At 31.1% G+C, this 27,361-nt stretch overlaps 2 protein-coding genes across 2 annotated transcripts in view; one reads left to right on the forward strand and one right to left on the reverse strand.

Annotated features, from left to right (window-relative positions):
* Nucleotides 1-7,843, forward strand: part of LOC134722399 (kinesin-like protein KIFC3) — a 48,882-nt gene extending 41,039 nt beyond the window's left edge. Inside the window, exon 21 of the mRNA XM_063586018.1 lies at nt 3,871-7,843. Coding sequence (XP_063442088.1) covers nt 3,871-4,080 — 210 coding nt within the window. The 3' untranslated portion in view covers nt 4,081-7,843. The remainder of the gene's footprint in view (nt 1-3,870) is intronic.
* Nucleotides 7,844-14,672: 6,829 nt separating this feature from the next.
* Nucleotides 14,673-27,361, reverse strand: part of LOC134720910 (uncharacterized) — a 58,935-nt gene continuing 46,246 nt past the window's right edge. Inside the window, exons 6-7 of the mRNA XM_063583475.1 lie at nt 23,429-23,635; nt 14,673-19,371 (exon numbers count right to left, since the gene is read on the reverse strand). Of these exons, the coding sequence (XP_063439545.1) occupies nt 19,058-19,371; nt 23,429-23,635 (521 nt within the window). The 3' untranslated portion in view covers nt 14,673-19,057. The remainder of the gene's footprint in view (nt 19,372-23,428; nt 23,636-27,361) is intronic.

Below are 27,361 nucleotides of genomic sequence, written 5' to 3' on the forward strand. Positions count from 1 at the left end.
CCTTTTCTTTAACCATTTTTTTACTCATTCATAATCTTGAATTGAGACTTGAGAATAAAACGTTACTTCAAAATTACATTCTCTAATTGAAATGATGCACACAGGCACAATAAAAGAAAACAAATTTTGCTATCTCTTTGAAATTTGAATTTGATAAAGAATAAACGATGTGTTATATTTTTTATCTTACATGAATCATGTGTATGTGTAATTTCAATTTGGTTCTAAATTTAGATTTAGTTTCCCATAAATTGCGGACGGCATAGAAGACACCTGTTTATTTTCTGCACATGTAGAAAAAGTTGAAAACTGGGAGTTGAATGACATAGTTTTTATACGACCGCAAATTTTGAAAAAATTTTCGTCGTATATTGCTATCACGTTGGCGTCGTCGTCGTCGTCGTCGTCGTCGTCGTCGTCGTCGTCGTCGTCGTCGTCGTCGTCCGAATACTTTTAGTTTTCGCACTCTAACTTTAGTAAAAGTGAATAGAAATCTATGAAATTTTAACACAAGGTTTATGACCATAAAAGAAAGGTTGATATTGATTTTGGGAGTTTTGGTCCCAATGTTTTAGGAATTAGGGGCCAAAAAGGGCCCAAATAAGCATTTTCTTGGTTTTCGCACTATAACTTTAGTTTAAGTTAATAGAAATCTATGAAATTTTGACACAAGGTTGATGACCACAAAAGAAAGGTTGGGATTGATTTTGGGAGTTTTGGTTTTAACAGTTTAGGAATTAGGGGCCAAAAAAGGGCCCAAATAAGCATTATTCTGGGTTTTCGCACAATAACTTTAGTTTAAGTAAATAGAAATCAATGAAATTTAAACATAATGTTTATGACCACAAAAGGAAGATTGGTATTGATTTTGGGAGTTAAGGTCCCAACAGTTTAGGAATTAGGGGCCAAAAAGGGACCCAAATAAGCATTTTTCTTGGTTTTCGCACCATAACGTTAGTATAAGTAAATAGAAATCTATGAAATTTAAACACAAGGTTAATGACCATAAAAGGAAAGTTGGTATTGATTTTGGGAGTTTTGGTCCCAACAGTTTAGGAAAAAGGGGCCCAAAGGGTCCAAAATTAAACTTTGTTTGATTTCATCAAAATTGAATAATTGGGGTTCTTTGATATGCCGAATCTAACTGTGTATGTAGATTCTTAACTTTTGGTCCCGTTTTCAAATTGGTCTACATTAAGGTCCAAAGGGTCCAAAATTAAACTTAGTTTGATTTTAACAAAAATTGAATCCTTGGGGTTCTTTGATATGCTGAATCTAAAAATGAACTTAGATTTTTTATTATTGGCCCAGTTTTCAAGTTGGCCCAAATCGGGGTCCAAAATTAAACTTTTTTGATTTCATCATAAATTGAATAAATGGGGTTCTTTGATATGCCAAATCTAACTGTGTATGTAGATTCTTCAATTTTGGTCCCATTTTCAAATTGGCCTACATTAAGGTCCAAAGAGTCCAAAATTAAACTAAGTTTGATTTTAACAAAAAATAAATTCTTGGGCCTCTTTGATATGCTGAATCTAAACATGTACTTATATTTTTGATTATGGGCCCAGTTTTCAAGTTGGTCCAAATCAGGATCTAAAATTATTATATTAAGTATTGTGGAATAGCAAGTCTTTTCAATTGCACAGTATTGTGCAATGGCAAGAAATATCTAATTTCACAATATTGTGAAATAGCAATTTTTTTTTTAATTAGAGTTATCTTTCTTTGTCCAAAATAGTAAGCAAGAAATATCTTATTGCAAGATTTTTTTTTAATTGGAGTTATCTTTCTTTGTCCAGAATCAACTTAAATCTTTGTTATATACAATATACAATGTATATTCACTTTTTACTACCAACTGATAAATTTAAATAATCTTTACCATTCAGTGATAACAAGCAGTTTTTTTACATTTTATTTACAGTTTATTTTATGATGTATTTAAATGAGTAGTTATTGTTGCAAACTCCATTAGAATATTTTAATTGAGATTAGTTTTGGAATAAGGGAAAGGGGGATGTGATTAAAAAATTGGGTTCAATTTTTCTCATTTGAAATTTCATAAATAAAAAGAAAATTTCTTCAAACATTATTTTGAGAGGATTAATATTGAACAGCATAGTGAATTGCTCTAAGAGAAAACAAAAATTTTAAGTTCATTAGAATACATTCATTCTGTGTCAGAAACCTATGCTGTGTCAACTATTTAATCACAATCCAAATTTAGAGCTGAATCCAGCTTGAATGTTGTGTCCATACTTGCCCCAACCGTTCAGGGTTCAACCTCTGCGGTCGTATAAAGCTACGCCCTGCGAAGCATCTGGTTACGTATTCTAAGATAAATGTTTAGAGTGATCACGTTTTAGTTTACTGAGGTTTTTTTTTTTTGGGGGGGGGGGGGGGGGGGGGGTTTGCACTAGTGGTCAAATTATATTCTCTTGGTATCGTCTTATTTTCTAACTGGATATAAATCATGTCCTAAAATTTTCAATGCACAAAATATGAACATGTCAACGTTATTTTATTCTAATAACTAATTTCACATGTCATTCATTAATTGTTCTTACCCTTATGGTTGAGTACTGTGTGTTTTCGTTCAAAACTACGGCTTTTAAAACGATATTGTTTGTTCAATTCAAGTTTCAATTTAATTAATTTGATATCATAGAAGTAGAATTGTCACATGTTTATTTATTTATAATTCTGTTGTGAGGCGTTTTTACAATCTGTTGATATCATAAGTTTTACAAGAAATGCCTTCCATGTCCCATGGGTCTAAAACAAAAACTGTCAACTGGTATTAAAGTCAGGCTGCACGAAACAATAGAATGCTTTGATTTCTAACTGGAGTAATTCAGATAGTTTCTCTTTCGGGTGTCCTTTCTTGGAGTAAGGAAGATAACTTGCGTAACCAACGTCGAACGTTATTAATCCCGTATTCCACTAGGGGTGTGCAATTACGTACACTTCGCCTTAAAGACATTATTTTTTTTCCATGGGTTTTCAGTATATTTCATCATATACCAAAAAGTAAATCATACTTTTTCATTTAACCTTAACCTAATGCAAAATAGTGCTAAATATTCTCGGTCATGCTTTTTATTTAGTAATCAAGACACCAGCGTTTTATGTAGTCAGTTCTTAAAAATCCTACCAACTTTACATGTTTGTAGATCCATGTCTATGTTACATGTGCAGTTGTGCAACATAGCTAAGGTTGATATTTTTGAAATTGTAATAGATCCTCCATATTATAATGATTCTTATGACAGTTATAGTAGAAGTATGCCGGGTTTTTTTCACTGAACTAGTACAAATTTTAACTTAGTTGCCAAATGGGCCCACCTCATGGTGCAGGATTTTCTCACTGCGTTAAAGACCCATTGGTGGCCTTTGGCTGTTATCTGCTCTTTGGTCGGGTTGTTGTCTCTTTGACATATTCCACATTTCTATTCTCAATTTTATGTATAAATGAATTCTTACTCAAATTAGTAGAAGCTGTGGGTTCAGTACCATTAAGCTAGTATCACAGGGTAGCATTTTGAATGAATAATGATGGTAAATTTGTATTCAACTGCTTGAATTGAATGCGTAGTCAGCCATGTTTTTATTAAGATTGGTGAGTCTGAGTCAGAATAATGTGTCAGAGTAGTAAGATATGTTTTCTGCCAGCTAACATATTCAAAATCCAAATAAGAATGTCATTCTAGTACAAAGCAGGATTAATATCTCATTAATAAGTCTCCAATAGTCATGCAACATTTGCCACATGATATTATTAAAGTAGCAATCAATTGTAGATATTTTTAAAATTATCAAATTCATTCCAAAGGCTATTATTATATTATATTTAATTTTATTTTATAGATGGATATTGGAGCCAGTACACCAAGTAAATCATCAACTCCATTGAAGCAGAACATTGGTGGTTCAGCCTATACACCAATCAAAAATAGCAGCAGCACACCAACACTACGAAATTATACTGGTACCCCTATAGGAAGTACCACGCCTAACCAATCAACACCAAATAAAGGGGGGACACCAGTTGCCTCTAAATATCCTAGAAGAAAGTGATCAATTTATAAACAGTTAATCTGCAATGAAAAGATAATCTCAGTTAAATTACCATGTGGAAGTTCAGCTACTAATATTGTGTTCAATTTTGATGTAAAAATTGTTTTGTTTTCATTTTTTATATATGTTTTTTGTTTTTTTCAAAAGCTAATTAATGACAATTTTCATGTGACCATAAATTCCCTTTACAATGTCAACATATTTTACATATTGTGTACAGTTCCTAAAATTCTGTGAAAGGAAGTATACTTATCAAGTTGACAATGATTTAGATAGAGAAATCCTGATTTTAACTGGAAAATATACTTTATTTCTAGAATTTATTGCCATTTCATATTTTATAGACTACTGTGAAAGTACTTTAATTCGTGGGTATCAATTTTCGTGGTTTGAGCAATATTTACATGTTCGTGGGTTTTTAAATTCGTGGATTTTAGTTTTCTAAAAAAAAAAAAGTGAAAAATTAAAGCCTTTAGAAACGAAGGTTACAAACAGTCTGGTTTGAAGGAAATTGCAAAGTAAACATTGACCCGTGTAAATCGTAGTGGTAACACTAATTAACCCATGATAAAGTGATCAACAGATTAAAGACCACCAAAGGTCTTAATTAGGCCATAAACATGTCACCTAAAGAAAACAGTAACATAAACAAATGCTATAAAAAGTAAAATCACAAAAATACTGAACTCAGAGGAAAATCAATTTGGAAAGTCCATAATCACATGGCAAAATCAAAAAACAAAACGCATAAAAAACGAATGGACAAGAACTGTCATATTCCTGACTTGGTACAGGCATTTTCAAATGTAGAAAATGGTGGATTAAACCTGGTTCTATAGCGCTAACCCTCTCACTTTAATAACAGTCTCATCAAATTCCGCTACATTTACATGATGCGTTAAATAAAGTCACAATTAATAAAATAGTCAAATTATGGGTACATCAGTCATCATCGTATAACAATTTTAAAAGGAACAATTTAACAGGACACAAAAACATCTACTATCTACGAACACATGGATTGATATGAGTGTCTGACGTCAGAAAAATTATATGCGTCACATAAATTTGTCGTTCAATGTGCATACAAACAATTTTAAAATTTACATAGGCAATGTACGCATACAGGGTTAAAAAATCAAAAGTATGTAAGAATAAATTACAGAAATAGACCGAGATTCAAACTAGTCCAAAAGTTATACATAGAATTTATGAGAATCCAAAACTTTTAAAAGGAACAATTTAACAGGACACAAAAACATCTACTATCTACGAACACATGGATTGATTTGAGTGTCTGACGTCAGAAAAATTATATAAACGTATCTTGAATTGTCAAATAATTCTTATCAAAATCAAGCCCAGCATGAAATGATTATTTCCCATATGTACGAGAACTAGGAGGATTTAAAATTAACACTTTATCATACTAGCATATCAAGTCCGGAAATCTAACTTTCATCGATCAAAAATATTTTTTATGAGAATTTAAAGATCAAAAGTTGTACAGTTTAGGTTATTACAGATTAAATGGGTATAATCCTGCATGTGGTTGTAGTTCTGTAACTGCTCTTAAAGTATTCTCAGATTTGGCGTTATTCAATATGTTCTCTAGATCATATTGATCAGTTACTGTAGTCAAACCTACCGATGGGGATCTTTCCATGTCTTGATTTGGATAATGGTTGTTTTATTTCGTTGGACACTTAAATTCGTGGATAAAGTCATCCACGAAATCCACGAAAATTGGTACCCCACGAATAAAAGTACTTTCACAGTATCACAAATTACCTTGTTTACTTTATTTTTTAAACTTGTTGAGTATAGATTTGGACAAAAGACATGAATTATATGTGTATATATTGAAGTAAAAAGTTTGAAATGTAATTATGTGCTTAGTGCTTTATGAATATGTGCCTTGTATTTAAACAAATAGTGATATGACCAATGTATAAAGCTTTTATTTACAAAGTGACTTTGTTAAGAATGATGTGATATATCTTTGACAATGTTATAAATCTTGTGATGTGATAGAGTTAGACTTTAAGGTTTTTGTTTTTGTTTGAGTGAACCTTTCATTGTAATTAGTTCACACATCTTTACTTGCCAAGTTCCAAAAATTAAGGACTGAGATTTACAAATTCTTTTTTGTCTTGTAGATCTTGAATGTAAGATTCATTAAAAAAAAATATCATATCAAAGTAGTGTAATAGTTAAGTTGTAGATAATTTTTCATAAGATTTTCAAGATACTTCATGTAAGGCTATTTTTCTTGATGAAAATATTTGCCATAAAACCCTAGTCGGAGTAAATGGGTCTAGTCAACATAACGAGTTGTTACATACTATTGTAGTTACAGGTAGATCTTAGATGGATTTAGATTAGATTAAGATTGGTTGAATTTTATTTTATGTACACATTTATTGTTCTACATCTAGATTTTTTTGGCATACTCTTGTATGGGTTTTTGTTTTTGTTTAATATGTTCTATTGGACATAGATAATTTGACTTTTAGGAACATGAGCCCTATTGAGCATGAATTGTAATTTTTTTACTTTTTTGAATGTCAGCAATAGAATTTTATATTTTTTTAATTCATGTAAGTATTGAGTCCTGCATTTTCAAACAGGTACTTGTTAATCTTTCTTTTCTTTTTTCCAATATCAAGAGCATTTAATAGTTATCAAAAGTACATGGCTTATAATTTGATTTGCCAGACACTGGTTTCATCTTCATAAGACTCATCTTATTTTTAACTTACCTTTATTTGAATATTCTTGCCTTTCTGCTTTTTCTCACCTGCCCATTAAAATGTGTTAATTCCCCTTTTTTTCATGTGAATATTAATCTTTTTCAATAGAATATCTCAAAACAAACCAATGCTAATGCTGTATGGTTGAGAATTTTTATCAAATTTTTACTGTTTTAAATCAACAGATCTGCAAAGAAAGATAACTCTTGAATCAAAGAATGCATCACAAATTGAGAATTTGTCTACACCCTATGGTAGAGCTCCACTATTAATGGGTGGAAATACAAGACACTATGTTAACTACAGCATGATCCATATTTAAAAAAAAAGGATATTTGTGCATAGTTTTGCTGGTATATTACTGGTCATTAAGTATTTCAATATTTAATTCAAAAATTCTATTCATAGTGAAATGCATTTCATAAACTATGAAATCCATAGAAATGACGATAATATTTTACAGTATTTAAGAGAGAATTTATTTGCCTTGAACGTAGATTTTTTGTTTAAAGTCTGAATTTTAATACTTAGATATTCCCTCTTGGTCTGTGCTGGATAAGACGTGACAAACTCTTTGCTCTGATCATAGAATAGAGAATGGAAACGGGGTATGTTTGGAAGAACAATTGTTTTACTTTGCATGTGCAAATAATGTTAACAGTGTTAAACATTTTTGGATTGTTCATTATCAGGTGATTAATTATAATGATTACTTGTAGCTAGATTCATAACTTGTGTTTAAATTTGCATGAAATTAATTAAACAATAAATCAAAAATAGGGACAAATTTCATGCCATTTCAGATATCCCACCGTACATCATTACATTTTTCAGCTTCAGTGCTGAGTTCCAAGCAAGATTGTTATTTTTTTGTATGAACTTATGTGATATGAATGAAATCAGTATTGAATACCAGAATTGTGATTTATGATACAATGTACAAACAGGTCATGGAACAAAGAACATGTTTCGAAAATCTTTCAAAAGAATAAATGAGATCTTTCAGTTTTCTTCAGTTTAAATTTTGTATTTTCCAAATGCAATTTGGTCGGACAAAGATAAAGTTACAGTTTTTTTGTATTATACCAAAAAATATGAACTTTTAATTATTATATAAAAATAAGGAGATGATCACAAAATTAAAATATGCCTCCACAGATATTTGCATATTCTTACTTTTGATATCTTTAATTTAGTTTCTTTAAAATCCTGAGTTTCATTAGAGTGTTTATAAAAATGAAATAAACTGTCATGTACAGCATCATTGTTCAAACTCTTCCGATTGAACATTCAAATATACTTCTAAATTTAACAAGCGATACATTGTATCAAATGCTTGTTTATTCTATTGACAATGAAAAAATATTTTCCAAATTAATTTTAACGAAAATATCATATTTTTTTTTACACATATCACAGTTTCTTTTACATTTATTTTAAGTCATACTTCAATCCTTGAAATTTTGTCTATACAAATTGGGACCACCAATATTGGAAAAAAGTGCAATTAATGTTTGGTATATTTTGGTGTCAAATGTTTTTAAGTCTCCAGACAAGAAAAAAAAGTGGAATAAAGCAAAATACTTTTGACAATAAGCAGCATACAATCTTGTTTAAAAGAAAATTTAACTTCAACCAGAACAATTCACCATTCTATAATAAAAACAAAATAATAAGTGTTATAATTGCCTACGAGACAACACTTTAACAGACCAAATGACATGAAGGTTAGCAACCATAGGTAACAGTACAGCTTACAACAATGAGTAAAACTAGAATTATTTGTCATTTTAGGCCAGGATTTTTTAATTTGTTGGTTTACGGATCCGCCGACCCGATTTTGCCGATTTCCAAAATAAAAATAAAATCGAATTTTCAGGCTTTTTTTTATTCTCGCCGACCCTAAGAAATGCATTGTCCCTGAAAAATAATTAAAATATCCTATTTAATGAAATAAAATGCATTAATCACTAACAGAAGTGATGACACTTTCTGTTGTGAAAAATGAAACTTTCAGTTTACCTTTCTAAAAATAGACAAATCAATTATTAATGACCTTCTTCTTTATAATTCTTTCCTCCACTGTCTGGAGTACCACTACTTTTGTAGTGTAGCACGATAAGCAACTGATTACTGTATACTGTAAGCAACTGTGTGCATGTGCAGGAATATTGTACAGTGAATATATGATCGGTGCACAAACCAGTATTATTTCGCCTAAAATATATTGTCCTAGATACTGGTATAAAGGATATCAACACAGCCTGGCGTACCCACCACCAATTTACAACGCAACGGCAGTTGGTCTTATCCAAAATGAGCTAAGGCTGCGATCCCAGCCAGAGCTCAATTCAAAACATAAACTTTAAAATAACTTAATGTTAAATCATTTTTGTAGACGTGCAGGAAACTGTTCCATCACCATACTATATACATCTGTGCTCCATATAAATCACACATGTTATGTCAATTATACACTAATCAATGTATATTACTTTAAAAGTTCATGCACTGTGGCATATACTAAAATCTAAAACACTTCGTGTACCACCAAATTATCAATGTTACTGTGACAGTTTGTAACTCAGCACATAACTCAACTTTGTATTGTTCATTCAAAACTGACCAATATGCACATTTTTATTGGTACTTCACTCGGATTTCCTTTTACACTGCACCAGTAGCCTTATATCTCCTACTTCACTAAAAAAACACACAAGAAGTTAAGTTAGGGAGGGAATAAGTAGCTTACATAATATTTAATTTATCACCTATTTGGGACAAATATTTATTTATCCGAGTATAATTTCTTTATACCTTAATAGAAAAATCATTTCTTAACTTAATAGAACACTTAGCCATTTTTCAACCCTTAAGTTTCCTTGCAACCTTAAATATAATTATTGCAATAAATAACAGGACACAGGGCTTACTTAACATTAAATTGTCACCTTGAAATGTTGTTTGCGCAAATAATTTTGCGGAACGAAACCTGTGTTTAAAACCAATTACACAATAAGTTCGTTTCCCTTATTTGTCACCAGTCCGTAAGATGCATGTTCTCATATAAATAGACTTGTCCAAATGTGGACAGGTGGAAGTTCAAGACATCAAGTTAAAATACTGAATTTTAACAAATCATTTGATATTTTCTTGTTTTATAGATAATGAAAAAAATATCGTCCATTTGGATAAAAAACGGGAATGCATGACAACAGATTATTTAACCTGATATTCTCGTTCTTCCAATGGACGAGTCTATTACGTTTTTGACACGTGTGCTGAAACTTATTTTCGTACGACGTTTTTACTTTTTTTTTCTTTATCAGTTTTCGTGCTTATTATTTTTCACCAAGTTTTGATTAAAAGCTAAGTCAAATAACTGACGTGAATCTGTTTTTCTTGTTTGTGAATTTAATTTCGTCTTTGTCAGTGTACCCCCCCCTTTTTTTACGGGAAATTATTAGACAATGTCATGCGATGTTTACAGCTGAGCAATAATAATTATCAAACTAAAATTTAAGAACGATGAAAAAATAGTATGACAAACATATATTAGAAAGGTGAAATATATTTTTATTTTGCATATCAGTTTTCTGTCTTGAAAGATCTTTTTTTTTCCGACCGACCGACCCGACTTTTTCATGGAGAAAATCCGTAAACCAACAAATTAAAAAACCGTGGCCTTATCACTAAAAAAGCATGGCAAAAATTTATCCATTTATGAAGGAAGGCATACTAAATAAAATATTTTGATTATAAAATGGAATGGAATATGAAAATCTGACAACTGTTTTGTATTGTATAGTAGTTCACATCTTTGGTCTTTATGGATAGTTGTCTTGATGACAATCACACCACAGCTGTCTTATGATCTGGTCTTCATGGATAGTTGTCCTGATGACAATCACACCACAACCTTTCTTATGATCAAAGAACTTTAAGGATAGTTATCTTGGTGACAATCACACCACAGCTTTCTTATGATCTGGTCTTCATGGATAGTTGTCTTGATGACAATCACACCACAGCTTTCTTATGATCTGGTCGTCATGGATAGTTGTCTTGAGGACAATCACACCACAGCTTACTTATGATCAAAGAGCTTTATGGATAGTTGTCTTGGTGACAATCACACCACAGCTTTCTTATGATCAGAGCGTTTTTATGGATAGTTGGCTTGGTGACAATCACACCACAGCTTTCTTATGATCAAAGCGTTTTTATGGATAGTTGTCTTGGTGACAATCACACCACAGCTTTCTTATGATCTGGTCTTCATGGATAGTTGTCTTGGTGACAATCACACCACAGCTTACTTATGATCAAAGAGCTTTATGGATAGTTGACTTGATGATAATCACACCACAGCTTTCTTCTGATCAAAGAGCTTTATGGATAGTTGTCTTGATGACCATCACACCACAGCTTTCTTCTGATCAAAGAGCTTTATGGATAGTTGACTTGATGACAATCACACCACAGCCTTTCTTATGATCAGAGAGCTTTATGGATAGTTGACTTGATGACAGTCACACCACAGCCTTTCTTATGATCAAAGAGTTTTTATGGATAGTTGACTTGATGACAATCACACCACAGCCTTTCTTATGATCTGGTCTTTATGGATAGTTGTCTTGATGACAATCACACCACAGCCTTTCTTATGATCTGGTCTTTATGGATAGTTGTCTTGATGACAATCACACCACAGCTTTCTTATGATCAAAGAGTTTTTATGGATAGTTGACTTGATGACAATCACACCACAGCTTTCTTATGATCACAGAGTTTTTATGGATAGTTGTCTTGATGACAATCACAACACAGCCTTTCTTATGATCAAAGAGCTTTATGGATAGTTGTCTTGATGACAATCACACCACAGCTATTCTTATAAACAAAGAGTTTTAATGGATAGTTGTCTTGATGACAATCACACCACAGCCTTTCTTATGATCAAAGAGTTTTATGGATAGTTGTCTTGGTGACAATCACACCACAGCCTTTCTTATGATCAAAGAGCTTTATGGATAGTTGTCTTGATGACAATCACACCACAACTTTCTTATGATCAAAGAGTTTTTATGGATAGTTAGTTGTCTTGGTGACAATCACACCACAGCTGTCTTATGATCAGAGAGTCAACACTGAACAAAACAAAGTCTGTAAACAGTTTCTTTAACCATTTATATATAGGAAAGGTAACACCTGGCCACCGAAAGCTTTGCAGATCTAACATTGTTAGGCTGATGTTAAGACTAATTATATAAGTACATCTGAACCAGTGACATATATATATATATATATATATATATTCCAAATACTGTTTCGATCCCTAACATCACTGAAGAGACATATATTGTCGAAATCTAGATCTGGTGTACAAAACAAATATTGACACCTTGTGTTTGTGGCATAATATCTTGGTCACAGGTTCATTTTTTTCTGTTTAGTATTAAATTTATATTAAGATCCATTTTGTTACATCTTGTGATCAATTTTATTTGGCAATCGCCAATGGCAGTCACAGGGTTAAAGAACATCAGTTGTTCGACCTGTTAGTCAAATGCGTTTTGTTGAAATATACTTTTTCACTTTTTTGGTCTTTTAGAAAATGTTGTTTGTGCAGTATTTAGACCCTTCTACAACGAAATTTGTTTTACATGCACATGTATAAAAATTGCGGTTTTTATCCAACACAATCATAGGTTTGAACGTAGTTTTCAATTTAGACTTGTATATATTATATCAACACTATTCACAATAGTAATTAAACTTAAAAAAATAAATTTTGAAAAGTCATCAAGAGGTAAAATTGTAAATGATAATACAAACCTGTTCACAGAAATGCAATAACTGTCATTAGCAAATGTGGTACAGATATTCCTTAATAGCAATGTATTACATAAGTCACCCAGGTCATTGATGTTACATAAATATTTAACAACGCACATTCAATCTGATGAGAATGGAAATATTCAATATTATCTATACAAAACTTCTAGTTGAGTATATGTGAACATGATTTGTCATTTGTAAACAGCTCCAACATAATGAAATTAGCCATTGAGATGATCACATTTAGTCTTTAAAGTTTAAGGTTGACATATTCAATATCATTAAGTTGATACAGACCATTCACACAACTGACCTTTGTATTAAATATTCAAGCATGCTCATAGCTTGAGTTGGTGACATATCTTATAACAAAACAGGGTACAGTATCTGAGTCAGTGGTCTATAAATGGTCTATTTTACAACCCATGTAAACAATTGAAACTGAACAATTAATACACAATTTTAATTATGCTATCACGATTATATGGGAAAAGGGAAAAGAGGATGTTATATTGCACATTTAACTTATCTTTATAATGAAAATGATAACATATACATACTTATCTTACCTCCTAGAGATTTATAGAGATTTGATTGGTTAAAGGACTACATGTGACATATACATACATACATACACTCTCAGCATGCAATGTTCATTTAAACAAATATAAAAAAAAAATCAATAAATCAATAAAATAATTAAAATGCATATTTAAAGCTATAATTAAGACATACTGCAGATTAATTAGTGTAACCAGACGTACTAAGCATTCTTATATTACTATGTAAATACTTAAGTTATAGCTTGTAAAAAAGCAATCGTTTTGAATACATGGTTTAAGAGATAACAGCAAAGTTTTATTTTTCAATTGGTCCAGCCTTTACTAACCCTCAAAATAGATACAAAATAATTACTTCGTTTATAGATTGTAAAAAAGCAATGGTTTTGAATACATTGGTTAAAGACTTTTATACAGTAAAGTCTTAACTTTGATTGGTCCAGCCTTTGAATAACCCTAAAATACATACAAAATAAGTACTTTGGTACATTTGGTGGTTTCAACAACAATTTGTTGCAAAAGACAACTTTCTTTAGTTCCCTGCATTTCTGTTAAAAAGTTTGGTTTTATTGAACTTCATTTGTGTGTTTAAGGGCATCGTTACTTCCATTCCTAGGTTGAGCGAATGGTTGGGAAAATATGATGCTACACAGCACAAATTTTGGGCAAATTAAATATTTATAATTGACAATCAGCACTGCTATCACTAGGTAAATGTCATAAAGTACCTACAGAAGAAATGTTCTTTCTAGTTTATCCTTCATCACAATCACTAAGACACTAGATGAACATTAATAGTGCAGGGATTAAGGCAATCCTCGCTATCTGGTAATTGACGTCATGAGGGGACACATAATTTGATGATTTTTTCGGTGAAGGACATAACTTGAAAGTGGTCTATATATATATATATATTTGGTTGTACAGATAACTACTAGCATCTTATATTTTGGTAAAAAAAAAGAGTAAACAATACAATTCTCGTAAGGTTTCCATGGATACTGTAGCACCTGGCTAATATAAATGGATGGACTTATTATGTGACAACAATTCTTAGAAATGATTACCACCGTTTTTTATCCTGACTTGTAGAATTTATGTGAATATTTCCATGCTAAATATTTTTAAAAGCAGAGTTTTTGACTAAAGGATATGAACTTATGGAATAACAACAGAGCATAACAGTTACACTATGATAAATAAAATACACTTGTGTCCTATAAAATTACCATAACATTTCATAAACTGAATATGCCCAAAGCCCTTTTTATATGTTCTAGCTTTGTCAAAAATGTTGAAAACAAAATATTAGAAAGCTAAGGATGTTTTTTTAAATAGTTTATAAGCCGTTTTAGAAAAATAATTAATCATATAAAGATCTAATAAATCACAACTCAAGCCAATGCTATTGGTAAAAGCTGGAATTGAATCCTCAAACAAAGTTTCTCTTGAATTAACAAGTGGACAGACAGACACACATAGATAAATATATTACAATGTTTATTTTAGGCATTGTATCCTTTTTAACTTCTATTCTTTCAATATAGAAAATATAAATTGTTCCATGATGGAAGTGTTAAAATTATAAATCACACATAAAGCATGTTCACATTAAGCATTATTCTGAATTAAAAAAAATCCTGATTTGAGGTGCCTAGGAAGGATGCAAAAATAAATTAATAAGGTAAAAGGACAGAAAGTCACAGGACAAAAAGTCACAAATTTGATAGTACAAAAAGTCACAAACATTTTTTTGACAATTGTTTAAATATATTTTGAAATAAATTCTTTTTAATTCATATATTCATTAAGTTAGGGAAATTGCTCATAAACCTTGATAAATGAGAATGTAATAAATTTTAGTCATGCAAAGGATATATTTATTGGCAAAATGAAGCCATTTAAGTACCAAGCCACTGTATACAAAATACAGGATTTGATTTTATGTATGATTTTGGAATTGCGGTGGTTTTTTTTTAAAGGAAATTGTAGTTCCTGAGGAAAATGTAAAGAAATGAAAATTGACAGGTTGTGACAGACAGACGTATATATGAACCTATATATACCTTTCCTTCATTTTTTTATGATGCATTACAAAACAGCATTTGCTTGATGAATTTGGAATTGTGATGACAGTTCCAAAACATAGTTTTGAAAAATATAAACCTAAATGATTAAATAAAAAAAGTTTCAGCTGAATTTACACAGGACAAATCCATATAGAGAGGACAAAATGACAATATCATGTTAATTTACAAAGTTGAGGTAGATTGTTTGATGTCGGTGGGATTACATAATCGTCAAGCTATATATACGATGTCTTAGGCAAGATAAGCAATTTCAAAGCCATTTTTATTCATTCAAAGAACTACACTAGTACTCCTTATCAAAATAATGAAGTAATTATATGAGGGTAGTAATGCCCTTTACTGTTCGGGTCAAACGGTAATTTAAGGCTAACATTATCGTCAAATTGATTAACATTTTACTGTGATTCGTCAAAATATATTATCCTGAGTTGTCAGAGGTCTCAAATAATTATCGTTACTGTTATTTTAGGAAAGATTTTAAAATGAATCGTCAAAGTTATAAATTTTTCATTGTCTTAAAGAAAGTGTAAATTTTATGGTAAGCACCGAAAATAACCATTGATGCCATCTGGCCAGATTTCTTATTTGTCATGAAGGTACCCCCATTACCACCCTCTTATAATTTATTCACTACAAGAAGTTCGTCATTAGCTGTAGAGAATTGGAGATGATGAGATCTTTAATTATTTCAGTTATGCTAGTCTTTGAAGACTAAAAAAATATCTAATGGCACAGATATAATATTAAATTCTAACCAATCGTAAAATATACATTGAAATCATTAATTCTAACAATTTGTAAAAAAAAATATTATTTGATCAATTGTTGAAGTATAAAAATCGAAATGAATGCTTTATAAAATAAATAACTGTATTGTACCATGGAAGTAATATTTAGAAGGAATAACAACGACTAATTAGCATGTATTTATAGCATGCTGAGCTCTGTACTAAAGTCATACGATTTCATCCAATTATAGTCTCAGCGGTAAGACCCCTTTGGTTACTATCTGCGTTACCGCGGTTGTAAAATGGCATCTGGAATTTCTTATCAGTCAAGTGGTTTTATCGAGTCCGGTTATTTTAAAGTACCTGTGTGAAATCTGAGGTTTATTAATAAGAAGGTGGCGCTGTATCATATTAAACCTCTGCCTTCAGACGAAGTCGTATGATGTAAAAAACTTAAAAAACAGACGACAATTGTTCAAACTACAGCAGTTTAACATGGAAAATTGTATTTAATTTAGCATATTTTTGCTTTTTACCTTTTGTTTTAAACTGTTCTAAAAATATTTTCCGGTTAAAAGCGGATCCCGAGTTAAACAGATAAATACCGTTGAATCGATCAGGTTTCACATGATGTTTAACAAAGTAGTGTAGGCAAATGTAGGCATAGATTTTTTTACTTTTGAAATGTGCGAGATTGAATAACAGAATATTTACTTTCAAGTATTCTAAATTTATGTATATGTCATAAATGTCATTGATTGCATTATTGAAACTGGACAACTAAAATGGGGATAATATTTTCGTAAATATATATTATTGTGGAATGCTTGTATTAATATAATAAGCTATACAGCAAAAATTATAACAAACCGACGAAATGGGCTTAAATCTATCTGTCTTACGGTAAATTCATTTTTACACAAATTAGTTTATGTATCAAGACCTTAAATTGAAGGATAGAACCGTTTAGAATTGTGAATATTTTAATTAACTATAAATACACGAAAGATTTAGATTTTTCGTATTAAATAAAGGGGGTCCAAAGGTATTTTTTTTACAATCATCTTCTTAACTGTCTGTAAATATTAAAATTGAAATGACACAATCTTGTTCTCCAATTTTCTATGTGATAGCTGTCGGTTTAAACTATTATGATCAAACTAACCAAAAATAGGCAAAAATTGGACTAAAATAAAAATTGAACGAATGACTCTTTCGGCAGCGTACATCAACGGAATGTAACGAATGAACTATTCGGGTTACTTCGCATGTATAAACGACAAAAACTTGTCTGTTCGTAGTTCTCCGTGAACACGAAAATGACCGATAAGTGTCAGTGATTTGATCGATCACATGCGAAGAATCAACTTCCATGCCAGATATTGAACCAATTAACAAGCTATTGAAAGATGGGCGGTAACGCAGATGAAACCTTTGAAGTGACGACGATGTTATTCCTTCTAAATATTACTTCCATGATTGTACTAATATTTTCACAAAATAATTGTACCCTGATAATTGCAAACTATATTAATAAATAATTTTGATATTTGAATTTTTTACCTGTATCACAGTAGAATATATGTTTAATAATTATTTGTTTAATTATATTTAAGTGCTTCTTCAAAGGTATATTTCATAGGAATTAAATTAAAAATAAAAATAAATTTGACTTTGAAATAGATACTGCTATTAAACTTATAAATTGTCATGAAGTTTTTGTCATTGTGAAACATGCAACAAAAAGAGAATTTCATTAATAAACAATCACACTTTGTCATTCTCGAGCATGTTTTAATTACAATGTGCACTTGAATTGCATGAATTGAAGATCCCAATCATGTTATTGATCAGAGATTCAGAATAATAAATGCACATGATTAATTTTTGAATTAACAGTATTTGGTTACAACATTTATTTTTTTCATCATTATTTATGAGATGTATAATAATAACAACAAAACTAGTGAGGCTAATAATAATAACACATAAAATATTGTAAAACAATAAAATAAAACATGATTGTCTGCACCTTCAACAAAATATAACAATAACTAAAATACTCAAGGTAAAAGTTATAATAAAATGCCACCAAGCGAATTGTAGAATCTGTGTAATACAACCCAATCAATACAATTCTATGGATACATGTTAAAATCAAACGGTAGTGAAAAATTTACTCCATGTGTATACAAAACTTGGTAAGGAACAGGGGTTATTTTCACAAAAAATCTTTAGACAAGTTATACTGAAATGATCGAGACTTAAAGAGTTATTTTTGTTCTTGTTAAGAATTTTTGTAAAATTTATCAAAGAGTTTAAAAAAAATTTAAATTCTTGTTGTTGAACACTACAAAAAAATGTAAATCGTATTTGGAAGCCAAAATATATCATCAATTTATTTGAATTATCTCCCTTTGACTGTTTAGTTTTCTCAAACTAGTAAACATCTGATAAAGGTATAATTAAGCTATTTTTCAAAGTACTTTAGTCCATAAAACATATGATTATAAAATGTAATAAATAACAGTTTTCAAAATATTCACAACCAGTATGATATATATAAAAGCATGTCTCATCAACTTAAATTCTCTCACAGTTTTTTGTAATTAAATTAAAATATTCTGATAAATTGTAGATATATTCTATGCATTCTTTTCTTTTTTCCTTTCATTTGTAGAAAATTCAGAGATAAAAACAAATTAGAAGTAAAATACAAGTGTTTTATTAGGTTGTAAATTTTGAAATTCAGTCATTTTTTTTAAACATTATCAATAGCACCATATCAAAAAGATAAAACAAATGACTCCCAATCCACCCTTTGAGCAGACAGAAAACTTTAGTTTAGATCTAATTATGTTTTAAAATCTCCTGGGATTTGATACAAATTTTACAATAAAGTAGTCAACCCCACTCATATTATAGATTTTCTAACTTTCTTTAAATGAAAAACTTAAAAACGTGAGAGAGACAGATGAATAAAACAAACAACGTAGAAATGGCGACTACAGATTAACAGGTAACGTCACTTTGTCTGTTCCTTGACTGTATGTCACTGATGTACTATTATTAGATTTATTTGATTTCCCCGATCGGGAACTCGTCGGTGTGTATGACCGATGATAGGATGTTGGTTGTGAATGAGTCTGAGAGTTTGATGAGTAAACACTAGGAGCATTAATATATCCTCCTTCCCTCATATAAGGTGTGTACATTGATGTATGATTGTTTGTAGGATATACCGGCTGCATGGGGAAATATCCTTGATGAGTATGTTGATACTGCTGGGGATAAGGTTGTTGTATTGGATATTGGTGACCTAAAATATAAAACAATATGGTTAGTTGGATATTGGTGACCTGAAATATAAAACACTCACTAATTAAATTGTTGACACATATATATGCATATGTCATTTTGTTTATTTTCTTTGGTTACATCTTCTGACATCAGACTCGGACTTCTCTTGAACTGAATTTTAATGTGCGTATTGTTATACGTTTACTTTTCTACATTGGTTAGAGGTATAGGGAGAGGGTTGAGATCTCACAAACATGTTTAACCCGGCCGCATTTTTGTGCCTGTCCCAAGTCAGGAGCCTCTGGCCTTTGTTAGTCTTGTATTATTTTAATTTTAGTTTCTTGCGTACAATTTGGAAATTAGTATGGCGTTCATTATCACTGAACTAGTATATATTTGTTTAGGGGCCAGCTGAAGGAGGCCTCCAGGTGCGGGAATTTCTCGCTACATTGAAGACCTGTTGGTGACCTTCTGCTGTTGTTTTTTTATTTGGTCAGGTTGTTGTCTCTTTGACACATTCCCCATTTCCATTCTCAATTTTATCTTTTCCCAATATGTCACAGTTTGATGTTATGAAAATATCATTTTATGTTAGCGATGTCATTACCTCCCCTGTAACTGTATTGTATGCCCTTAATAAACTTACTAAATATATTGTTGACACAGAGATATGCCTCTTCAGTATGAAATTTTGATAGATACAATACTGCATATTAAATCTCATCGACTTATAAAGCATCAGTGGTTCCCTTTAAACTGACCTAACCGTATCACAAACTTAAACATGTCATACCCGTAGCCAGGGGGGTTCGGACAAACCCCCCTTGAAAACAAATAAGCACTGTTAAAGTCAATGTTCTGTTCGAAATTGTGACTGTTAAAGTCGAGTTTGTGAGTCAAATGAACCCCTCCTTGGAAATTCCTGGCTACGGGCCTGCATGTATTTGATGAGTTCAAAATTCAGGAGTCATAGAACCATGGCTGATGGGAGGGGAGGAGAACTTAATGTAATGTGATGTGTTAAAGCTTATACATATAGAATAATAGGTAGCTTTGTTTTTGATACTGACTATATCATGTGGAATATCTAGACGAGCCTGTTAGAGCGAGTTAAGATATTCCACATGATATAGTCAGTATCAAAAATGAAACTACCTATTATTCTGTTTCAGGTAATTATGAACATTGAAGTCACACAAAGTATTGCCTTATATTTTCAGTGATACAGCCAGTACGTTGATATTCAAAAATATAAGGCAGTAAGATTAAAGGGAAAAGATACAAATTACTGATAAAACTGCATACTACATGTCATTAGTTGTAACCTTAAGTGTCCTAAACACAAACTTTAAATTAGGTTAATGTTTCAGTCATTAAATCAACTATGAATTCATCAAGGCAATCAAAAACTTAAACCTTTTATTTTACTACAGGTACTTATAGTACAGAATGTAAAATGAACATAAATATGTAATAGCTATCATATTTTGCCCGATTCTCATTAGATTTTTTAATATTCATTTTCAATTTAATGTAATACTACAGATTTATAATCAATTAAAAAGTCAGAAAGACTGTTAAAGAAGTAATTTTTATTTAGCTGCCCTTGCAGATGTAATTTCGTTTTTGATATCTTGCATATTAAGTTGCAATCTGTTCTTAATAAAAATTGTACATTTCTAAGTATTTTTCAATATACTATATTCTTAATCTTTTTTTATTAATTCAGAAATTCTAATTTTTGTATAATTTATGTTAAAATAAGCTGTGAGAATTTTTAATTGGTTTCTTTCTTTTCTTAAGAATTACATACATCAAATCTTCAAATAATTCTGGCTTTAACCCTTCATACAAAATTAAATGTACTTGGACTGTCTTGGACAATGCTTTTACATGCCAATAAAACACAAAAAGAGCATTCAATTCAATACAAATAAATATATGTAAAAAAAAAGAAGAAATTATTACGTATTCTCCATATTATGTAACAGACATACAAGTTATACTCAAGTGTATTCAAATACAAATAAAGTCTACTTGTTCATTGGTCTACTTCACTTCCATTATGCATCAGTACAGAATTATTCAATTGCTAATTTATGAGTATGCTATTTTTCTTCAGAAAAAAAGAATAAGACAAGATGCCATGTATTTATCAATGCAAATCTCAAGGGATGAACTCTTTACAATATTTACAACCTTCAGCATGTCTGAATCCTGTCACTAAATATAGCAACTTAATTTTAATTTACCCACTGTTGCTATGTTGAGTGTACCAAAACTTAACCTCATCTTAATTTGGTGAAGGTGTACTAAAGTCAGGTTAACCTTAGTTTGGTATAGGTGTACTATAGTCAAGTTAACCTTGGTTTGGTATAGGTGTACTATAGTCAGGTTAACCTTAGTTTGGTATAGGTGTACTATAGTCAGGTTAACCTTAGTTTGGTATAGGTGTACTATAGTCAAGTTAACCTTAGTTTGGTATAGGTGTACTATAGTCAGGTTAACCTTAGTTTGGTATAGGTGTACTATAGTCAGGTTAACCTTAGTTTGGTATAGGTGTACTATAGTCAAGTTAACCTTGGTTTGGTATAGGTGTACTATAGTCAAGTTAACCTTGGTTTGGTATAGGTGTACTATAGTCAGGTTAACCTTAGTTTGGTATAGGTGTACTATAGTCAAGTTAACCTTGGTTTGGTATAGGTGTACTATAGTCAAGTTAATCTTGGTTTGGTATAGGTGTTTTAATTACTATAGTCAAGTTAACCTTGGTTTGGTATAGGTGTACTATAGTCAAGTTAATCTTGGTTTGGTATAGGTGTTTTAATTACTATAGTCAAGTTAACCTTGGTTTGGTATAGGTGTACTATAGTCAAGTTAATCTTGGTTTGGTATAGGTGTTTTAATTACTATAGTCAAGTTAACCTTGGTTTGGTATAGGTGTACCAATAGTTAACCTCAGGTTTGTTTGGTATAAGTGTAATCATAGTTTACATTGGGTTTTTTTGGTTTATTTTAACAAAAGTTAACATTGTTTTTGTTTTGTTTATCATAACAAAAGTTAACCTTACGATTGTTTGGTATAGGTGTACCAATAGTTAACCTTGATTGTTTGGTAAAGGTGTACCAATAGTTAACCTTATGATTGTTTGGTATAGGTGTACCAATAGTTAACCTTATGATTGTTTGGTATAGGTGTACCAATAGTTAACCTTATGATTGTTTGGTAAAGGTGTACCAATAGTTAACCTTATGATTGTTTGGTATAGGTGTACCAATAGTTAACCTTATGATTGTTTGGTATAGGTGTACCAATAATTAACCTTATGATTGTTTGGTATAGGTGTACCAATAGTTAACCTTATGATTGTTTGGTATAGGTGTACCAATAGTTAACCTTATGATTGTTTGGTAAAGGTGTACCAATAGTTAACCTTATGATTGTTTGGTATAGGTGTACCAATAGTTAACCTTATGATTGTTTGGTATAGGTGTACCAATAGTTAACCTTATGATTGTTTGGTAAAGGTGTACCAATAGTTAACCTTATGATTGTTTGGTATAGGTGTACCAATAGTTAACCTTATGATTGTTTGGTATAGGTGTACCAATAGTTAACCTTATGATTGTTTGGTATAGGTGTACCAATAGTTAACCTTATGATTGTTTGGTATAGGTGTACCAATAGTTAACCTTATGATTGTTTGGTATAGGTGTACCGTGTACCAATAGTTAACCTTATGATTGTTTGGTATAGGTGTACCAATAGTTAACCTTATGATTGTTTGGTATAGGTGTACCAATAGTTAACCTTATGATTGTTTGGTATAGGTGTACCAATAGTTTACATTACTTTGATTTGGTAGAAGTGTACCAATAATTAACCTTACCTTGGTTTGGTATCGGTGTACCAATAATAAACCTTTCCTTGGTTTGGTATAGGTGTACCAATAATAAACCTTTCCTTGGTTTGGTATAGGTGTACCAATAATTTACCTTTTCCTTGGTTTGGTATGGGTGAAATAATAATTAAGCTTTCCATGATTTGGTATAGGTGTACCAATAATTAATCTTACCTTGGTTTGGTATAGGTGTACCATTAGCCACAATAGAAGTGGCAGTTGAAGTTGTGCCACTTGTTTCCTGATGTGGTTTACAAAAAGTTCTCCGACAACAACACGCTATAACCACAGTAAACACAATAATTACAATTAAACTTCCAACAGTTATTGTCACTGATGCTGTTATTCCAAGGGAGAAAAACTTTTCTAGGAAATGACTCTCTGAAAAAGATACAAAATTCTATAATGTTTAAATAGATTGAATGAAACTGTGAATGTATTTTAGGTACGACTGTAACATGTGTTTACCAAAAGTGACTGTGTGCATGGAATTGTGATTGTTGCAGTAATACTGTGGATTCATTATCATTCACAGAATACCAATTTTTGTCAAATTATTTTTGTAAACTCAGGTAGGTGACCAACAAATTTCAAAGTACAAAATCTCTATAGGCTTGGTAAAATTAATTCAATGGTTTCATTTTACAAATTGTGACTTGGTTGGAGAGGTGTCTCATTAGCACTCATACCAAATCTTCTTATATCTATATACAGGATAATCAGTGACTTGTTTCTATGTATCATGTATAAAATGTCAAATTTATGACTTTTTTAGCCCATATATATGTGGATATAAAATCACGCAAAATCTGATGCAAAAGTGGCTTGACCACAGCTCTAATCAAGAGAAACTTTACAAACAGGGGTGAAAAGTTCTCGTAAATTTATTAAAAAATATATGAATTTTATAAGATTATGATCCTTAACCCTAAGTCTATAAGTGTGAAAGATGAAAATTATATTCATAAAAACCAACTAGGAAATCAAAGTTCACTATGGAGTAGACATGAAAGAGTATGTCTTAACTGTTGTAAATATCTGAACCTAAGTCAATTCACTAAATTATCTAACCTAGAGAGTAGAGAAAAAAGACCATTAACTTTGGTATAACTTAAAGGTCTTCAAGCTGATAAAGTAACATTTTTTTTCCCCCTGTAATTGCATGACTATTTTTCATTATATCATATGTTTCTATTGATCCATACTATTCTAGACTCAAAATCAAAGCAGAAGAAATTACTTAATTTATCACAAATCATTTATCTGATGAAAAAATATATCATCAAAAGAATTTGAGCAAATTCCGAAACATTACCAAACAGTCTCGTTTACCAGATTACTGGTAGATAGTTTTTGTTTTTCATCGATTTCAACATGTCAATTATGGCGAGATAATTAACGACATAAAAGGATAACTAAGTTAATATACAATAGCACGAAAATGTGATTAAAGAATATCTACGAGGATATAATAGGCATCTATATCGGCAGGACAAATCATTTCTAGATGTTAACATTTCAATTGATTCCCTGTACAATTTATGAGGTAAAATCATGTTTCCGTAATAGGTCTGTTTATAACTAACGTAATGTATCTGATCTGGAAGTAAAATACAAATTAAAAGTAATTTTAGTTCTTTCCTTTTTATTCTGCAATGATAGGAGACAGATAATTTAATTTAAAAAAAAAACAGATACAAATAGGAACAACATTTTAATTATGCTAACAAAATATTTCAAAGTTTTCTTGTGATTGCAGGATATAAACTGGCATATAAGGAAAAGTCATGAAAACATTGTACTATATAAACTCCTGGTTAATAGCAGAATGACTATCTTAAAGGTATAAATGCTTATTTGTAGTTGCTAGTACATGTGTATAATTTATCAACATTTATATGGGTACTGTAAATTTTAAATGACTACTCCAGTCATAAAAGAAACATAAATATGTGCTGAATTATTATTTCTTGCTTTTTCATTTTTCTGGTTTCAGTGAGATGTAATCTTTTTTTGCTTGAAGATTGTACAGTTGCTCATAGGGATTTATATTGTGTTAAAAGGACCAAGTCCAAACAATGTTTTCAAAATATTTTAAAAAACTCAGGTCATTAGCTAGAATGATGATGATCTGTTTTACCTGAACCAGAAGCTCAATAAATTGATGTTTTGTGTTTTTTTTCAATTTGAGGTCATGAAGTTTGTCAATAAAGAATGCTTGAAGGTCATGACATTTGTCAATAAAGCATGTTATTTATCAATTTGCCAATAGTAAGATCACACTACTTCTCCAATAATATCATAACTATAAATAGTGTTAAGAACACCCAACTATTGTCTACATTATATAAAATTGTTCAGTAGTTTTGTGTATTAGCAGTAGTTTTAACCTTACTTCCTTAGATCATGTACACAGTCAAAAACACAATGAACGTCTAGATTTGAGAAAGAACATCTCTAAACAATGCTGTCAAAGAAATCTATTCTAAATGCACAAAATTGCATTTTTATGTCTAACAAAAACAACAAAAGAGCTATGAAGACTGACAATAAACAGTTCTTTTATTGATGCTAAATTTAATCTTTATAAAGAGCAATGTTGTGAGTTAAGATAAATATTTACCCAATATTTCACAATAAACAGATAAAAACATTGATTTTGTAAACATATGTTTTAAACTGAAGCTGGGTAAATGACATATTTTTATCTTTTTAAAAATATTAGTGAAAGATCATTTTCAGATAGGATTTATTAATACTGTTTTCTCTGCTTGAGAGTCTTCCCAAAAACCATAACTTTTGATAACTTTTCGAAATTCTAAGACGTGGTTCTAATATTGATAAAAGATTACGTCAGTTCCATCAGATATAAAGACTAGTTGCTCTCCTGGAAGTTTGTGTTTTATTCCTTTGTCCTCAATAAAAGTTCAATGAATCTTCAAGGAAGTGTAATAAAGAGGACAAGCTCTAAAGATTTTGGGATAAGACATGGTTACAGTGTCCCCCACTGTTATAGGTCTTTGTCCTCAAGCAAATGTCAACTCATGATAAGAATTAAGAGAAAAAAAAGAATTAAAATCTTAAAGATGTTATAAAAGGTATGGTTATAGTATTCCTTATTGTTGCCTGTCTGTGTCCTCAATCAAAGTTCAATGAACTAGAACACTGATTTCTGAAGGGCCTGGTTTGTACAGGTTTTTGATTAATGCACAGATAATAGTTAGGAAGGGCCTGGTTTGTACAGGTTTTTGATTAATGCACAGATAATAGTTAGGAAGGGCCTGGTTTGCAAATGTTTTTGTTTAATGCACAGATAATAGTTGGAAGGGCATAGTAAGGAAGGGCCTGGTCTGCACAGTTTTTTGTTTAATGTACAGATAATAATTAGGAAGGGCCTGGTTTGCACAGGTTTTTATTTAATGCACAGATAATAGTTAGGAAGTGCCTGGTTTGCACAGGTTTTTGTTTGATGCACAGATAATAGTTAGGAAGGGCCTGGTCTGCACAGTTTTTTGTTTAATGTACAGATAATAATTAGGAAGGGCCTGGTTTGCACAGGTTTTTATTTAATGCACAGATAATAGTTAGGAAGTGCCTGGTTTGCACAGGTTTTTGTTTGATGCACAGATAATAGTTAGGAAGGGCCTGGTTTGCACAGGTTTTTGTTTAATGCACAGATAATAGTTAGGAAGGGCCTGGTTTGCACAGCTTTTTGTTTGATGCACATATAATAGTAAGGAAGTGCCTGGTTTGCACAGGTTTTTGTTTGATGCACAGATAATAATTAGGAAGGGCCTGGTTTGCACAGGTTTTTGTTTAATGCACAGATAATAGTTAGGAAGGGCCTGGTTTGCACAGCTTTTTGTTTGATGCACAGATAATAGTTAGGAAGGGCCTGGTTTGCACAGGTTTTTGTTTAATGCACAGATAATAGTTAGGAAGGGCCTGGTTTGCAAATGTTTTTGTTTAATGCACAGATAATAGTTGGAAGGGCCTGGTTTGCACAGTTTTTTGTTTAATGCACAGATAATAGTAAGGAAGGGCCTGGTCTGCACAATTTTTTGTTTAATGCACAGATAATAGTTAGGAAGGGCCTGGTCTGCACAG

The sequence above is a fragment of the Mytilus trossulus genome, chromosome 6 (assembly GCF_036588685.1).
Source record: "Mytilus trossulus isolate FHL-02 chromosome 6, PNRI_Mtr1.1.1.hap1, whole genome shotgun sequence".
Taxonomy (NCBI): Eukaryota; Metazoa; Mollusca; class Bivalvia; order Mytilida; family Mytilidae; genus Mytilus; species Mytilus trossulus.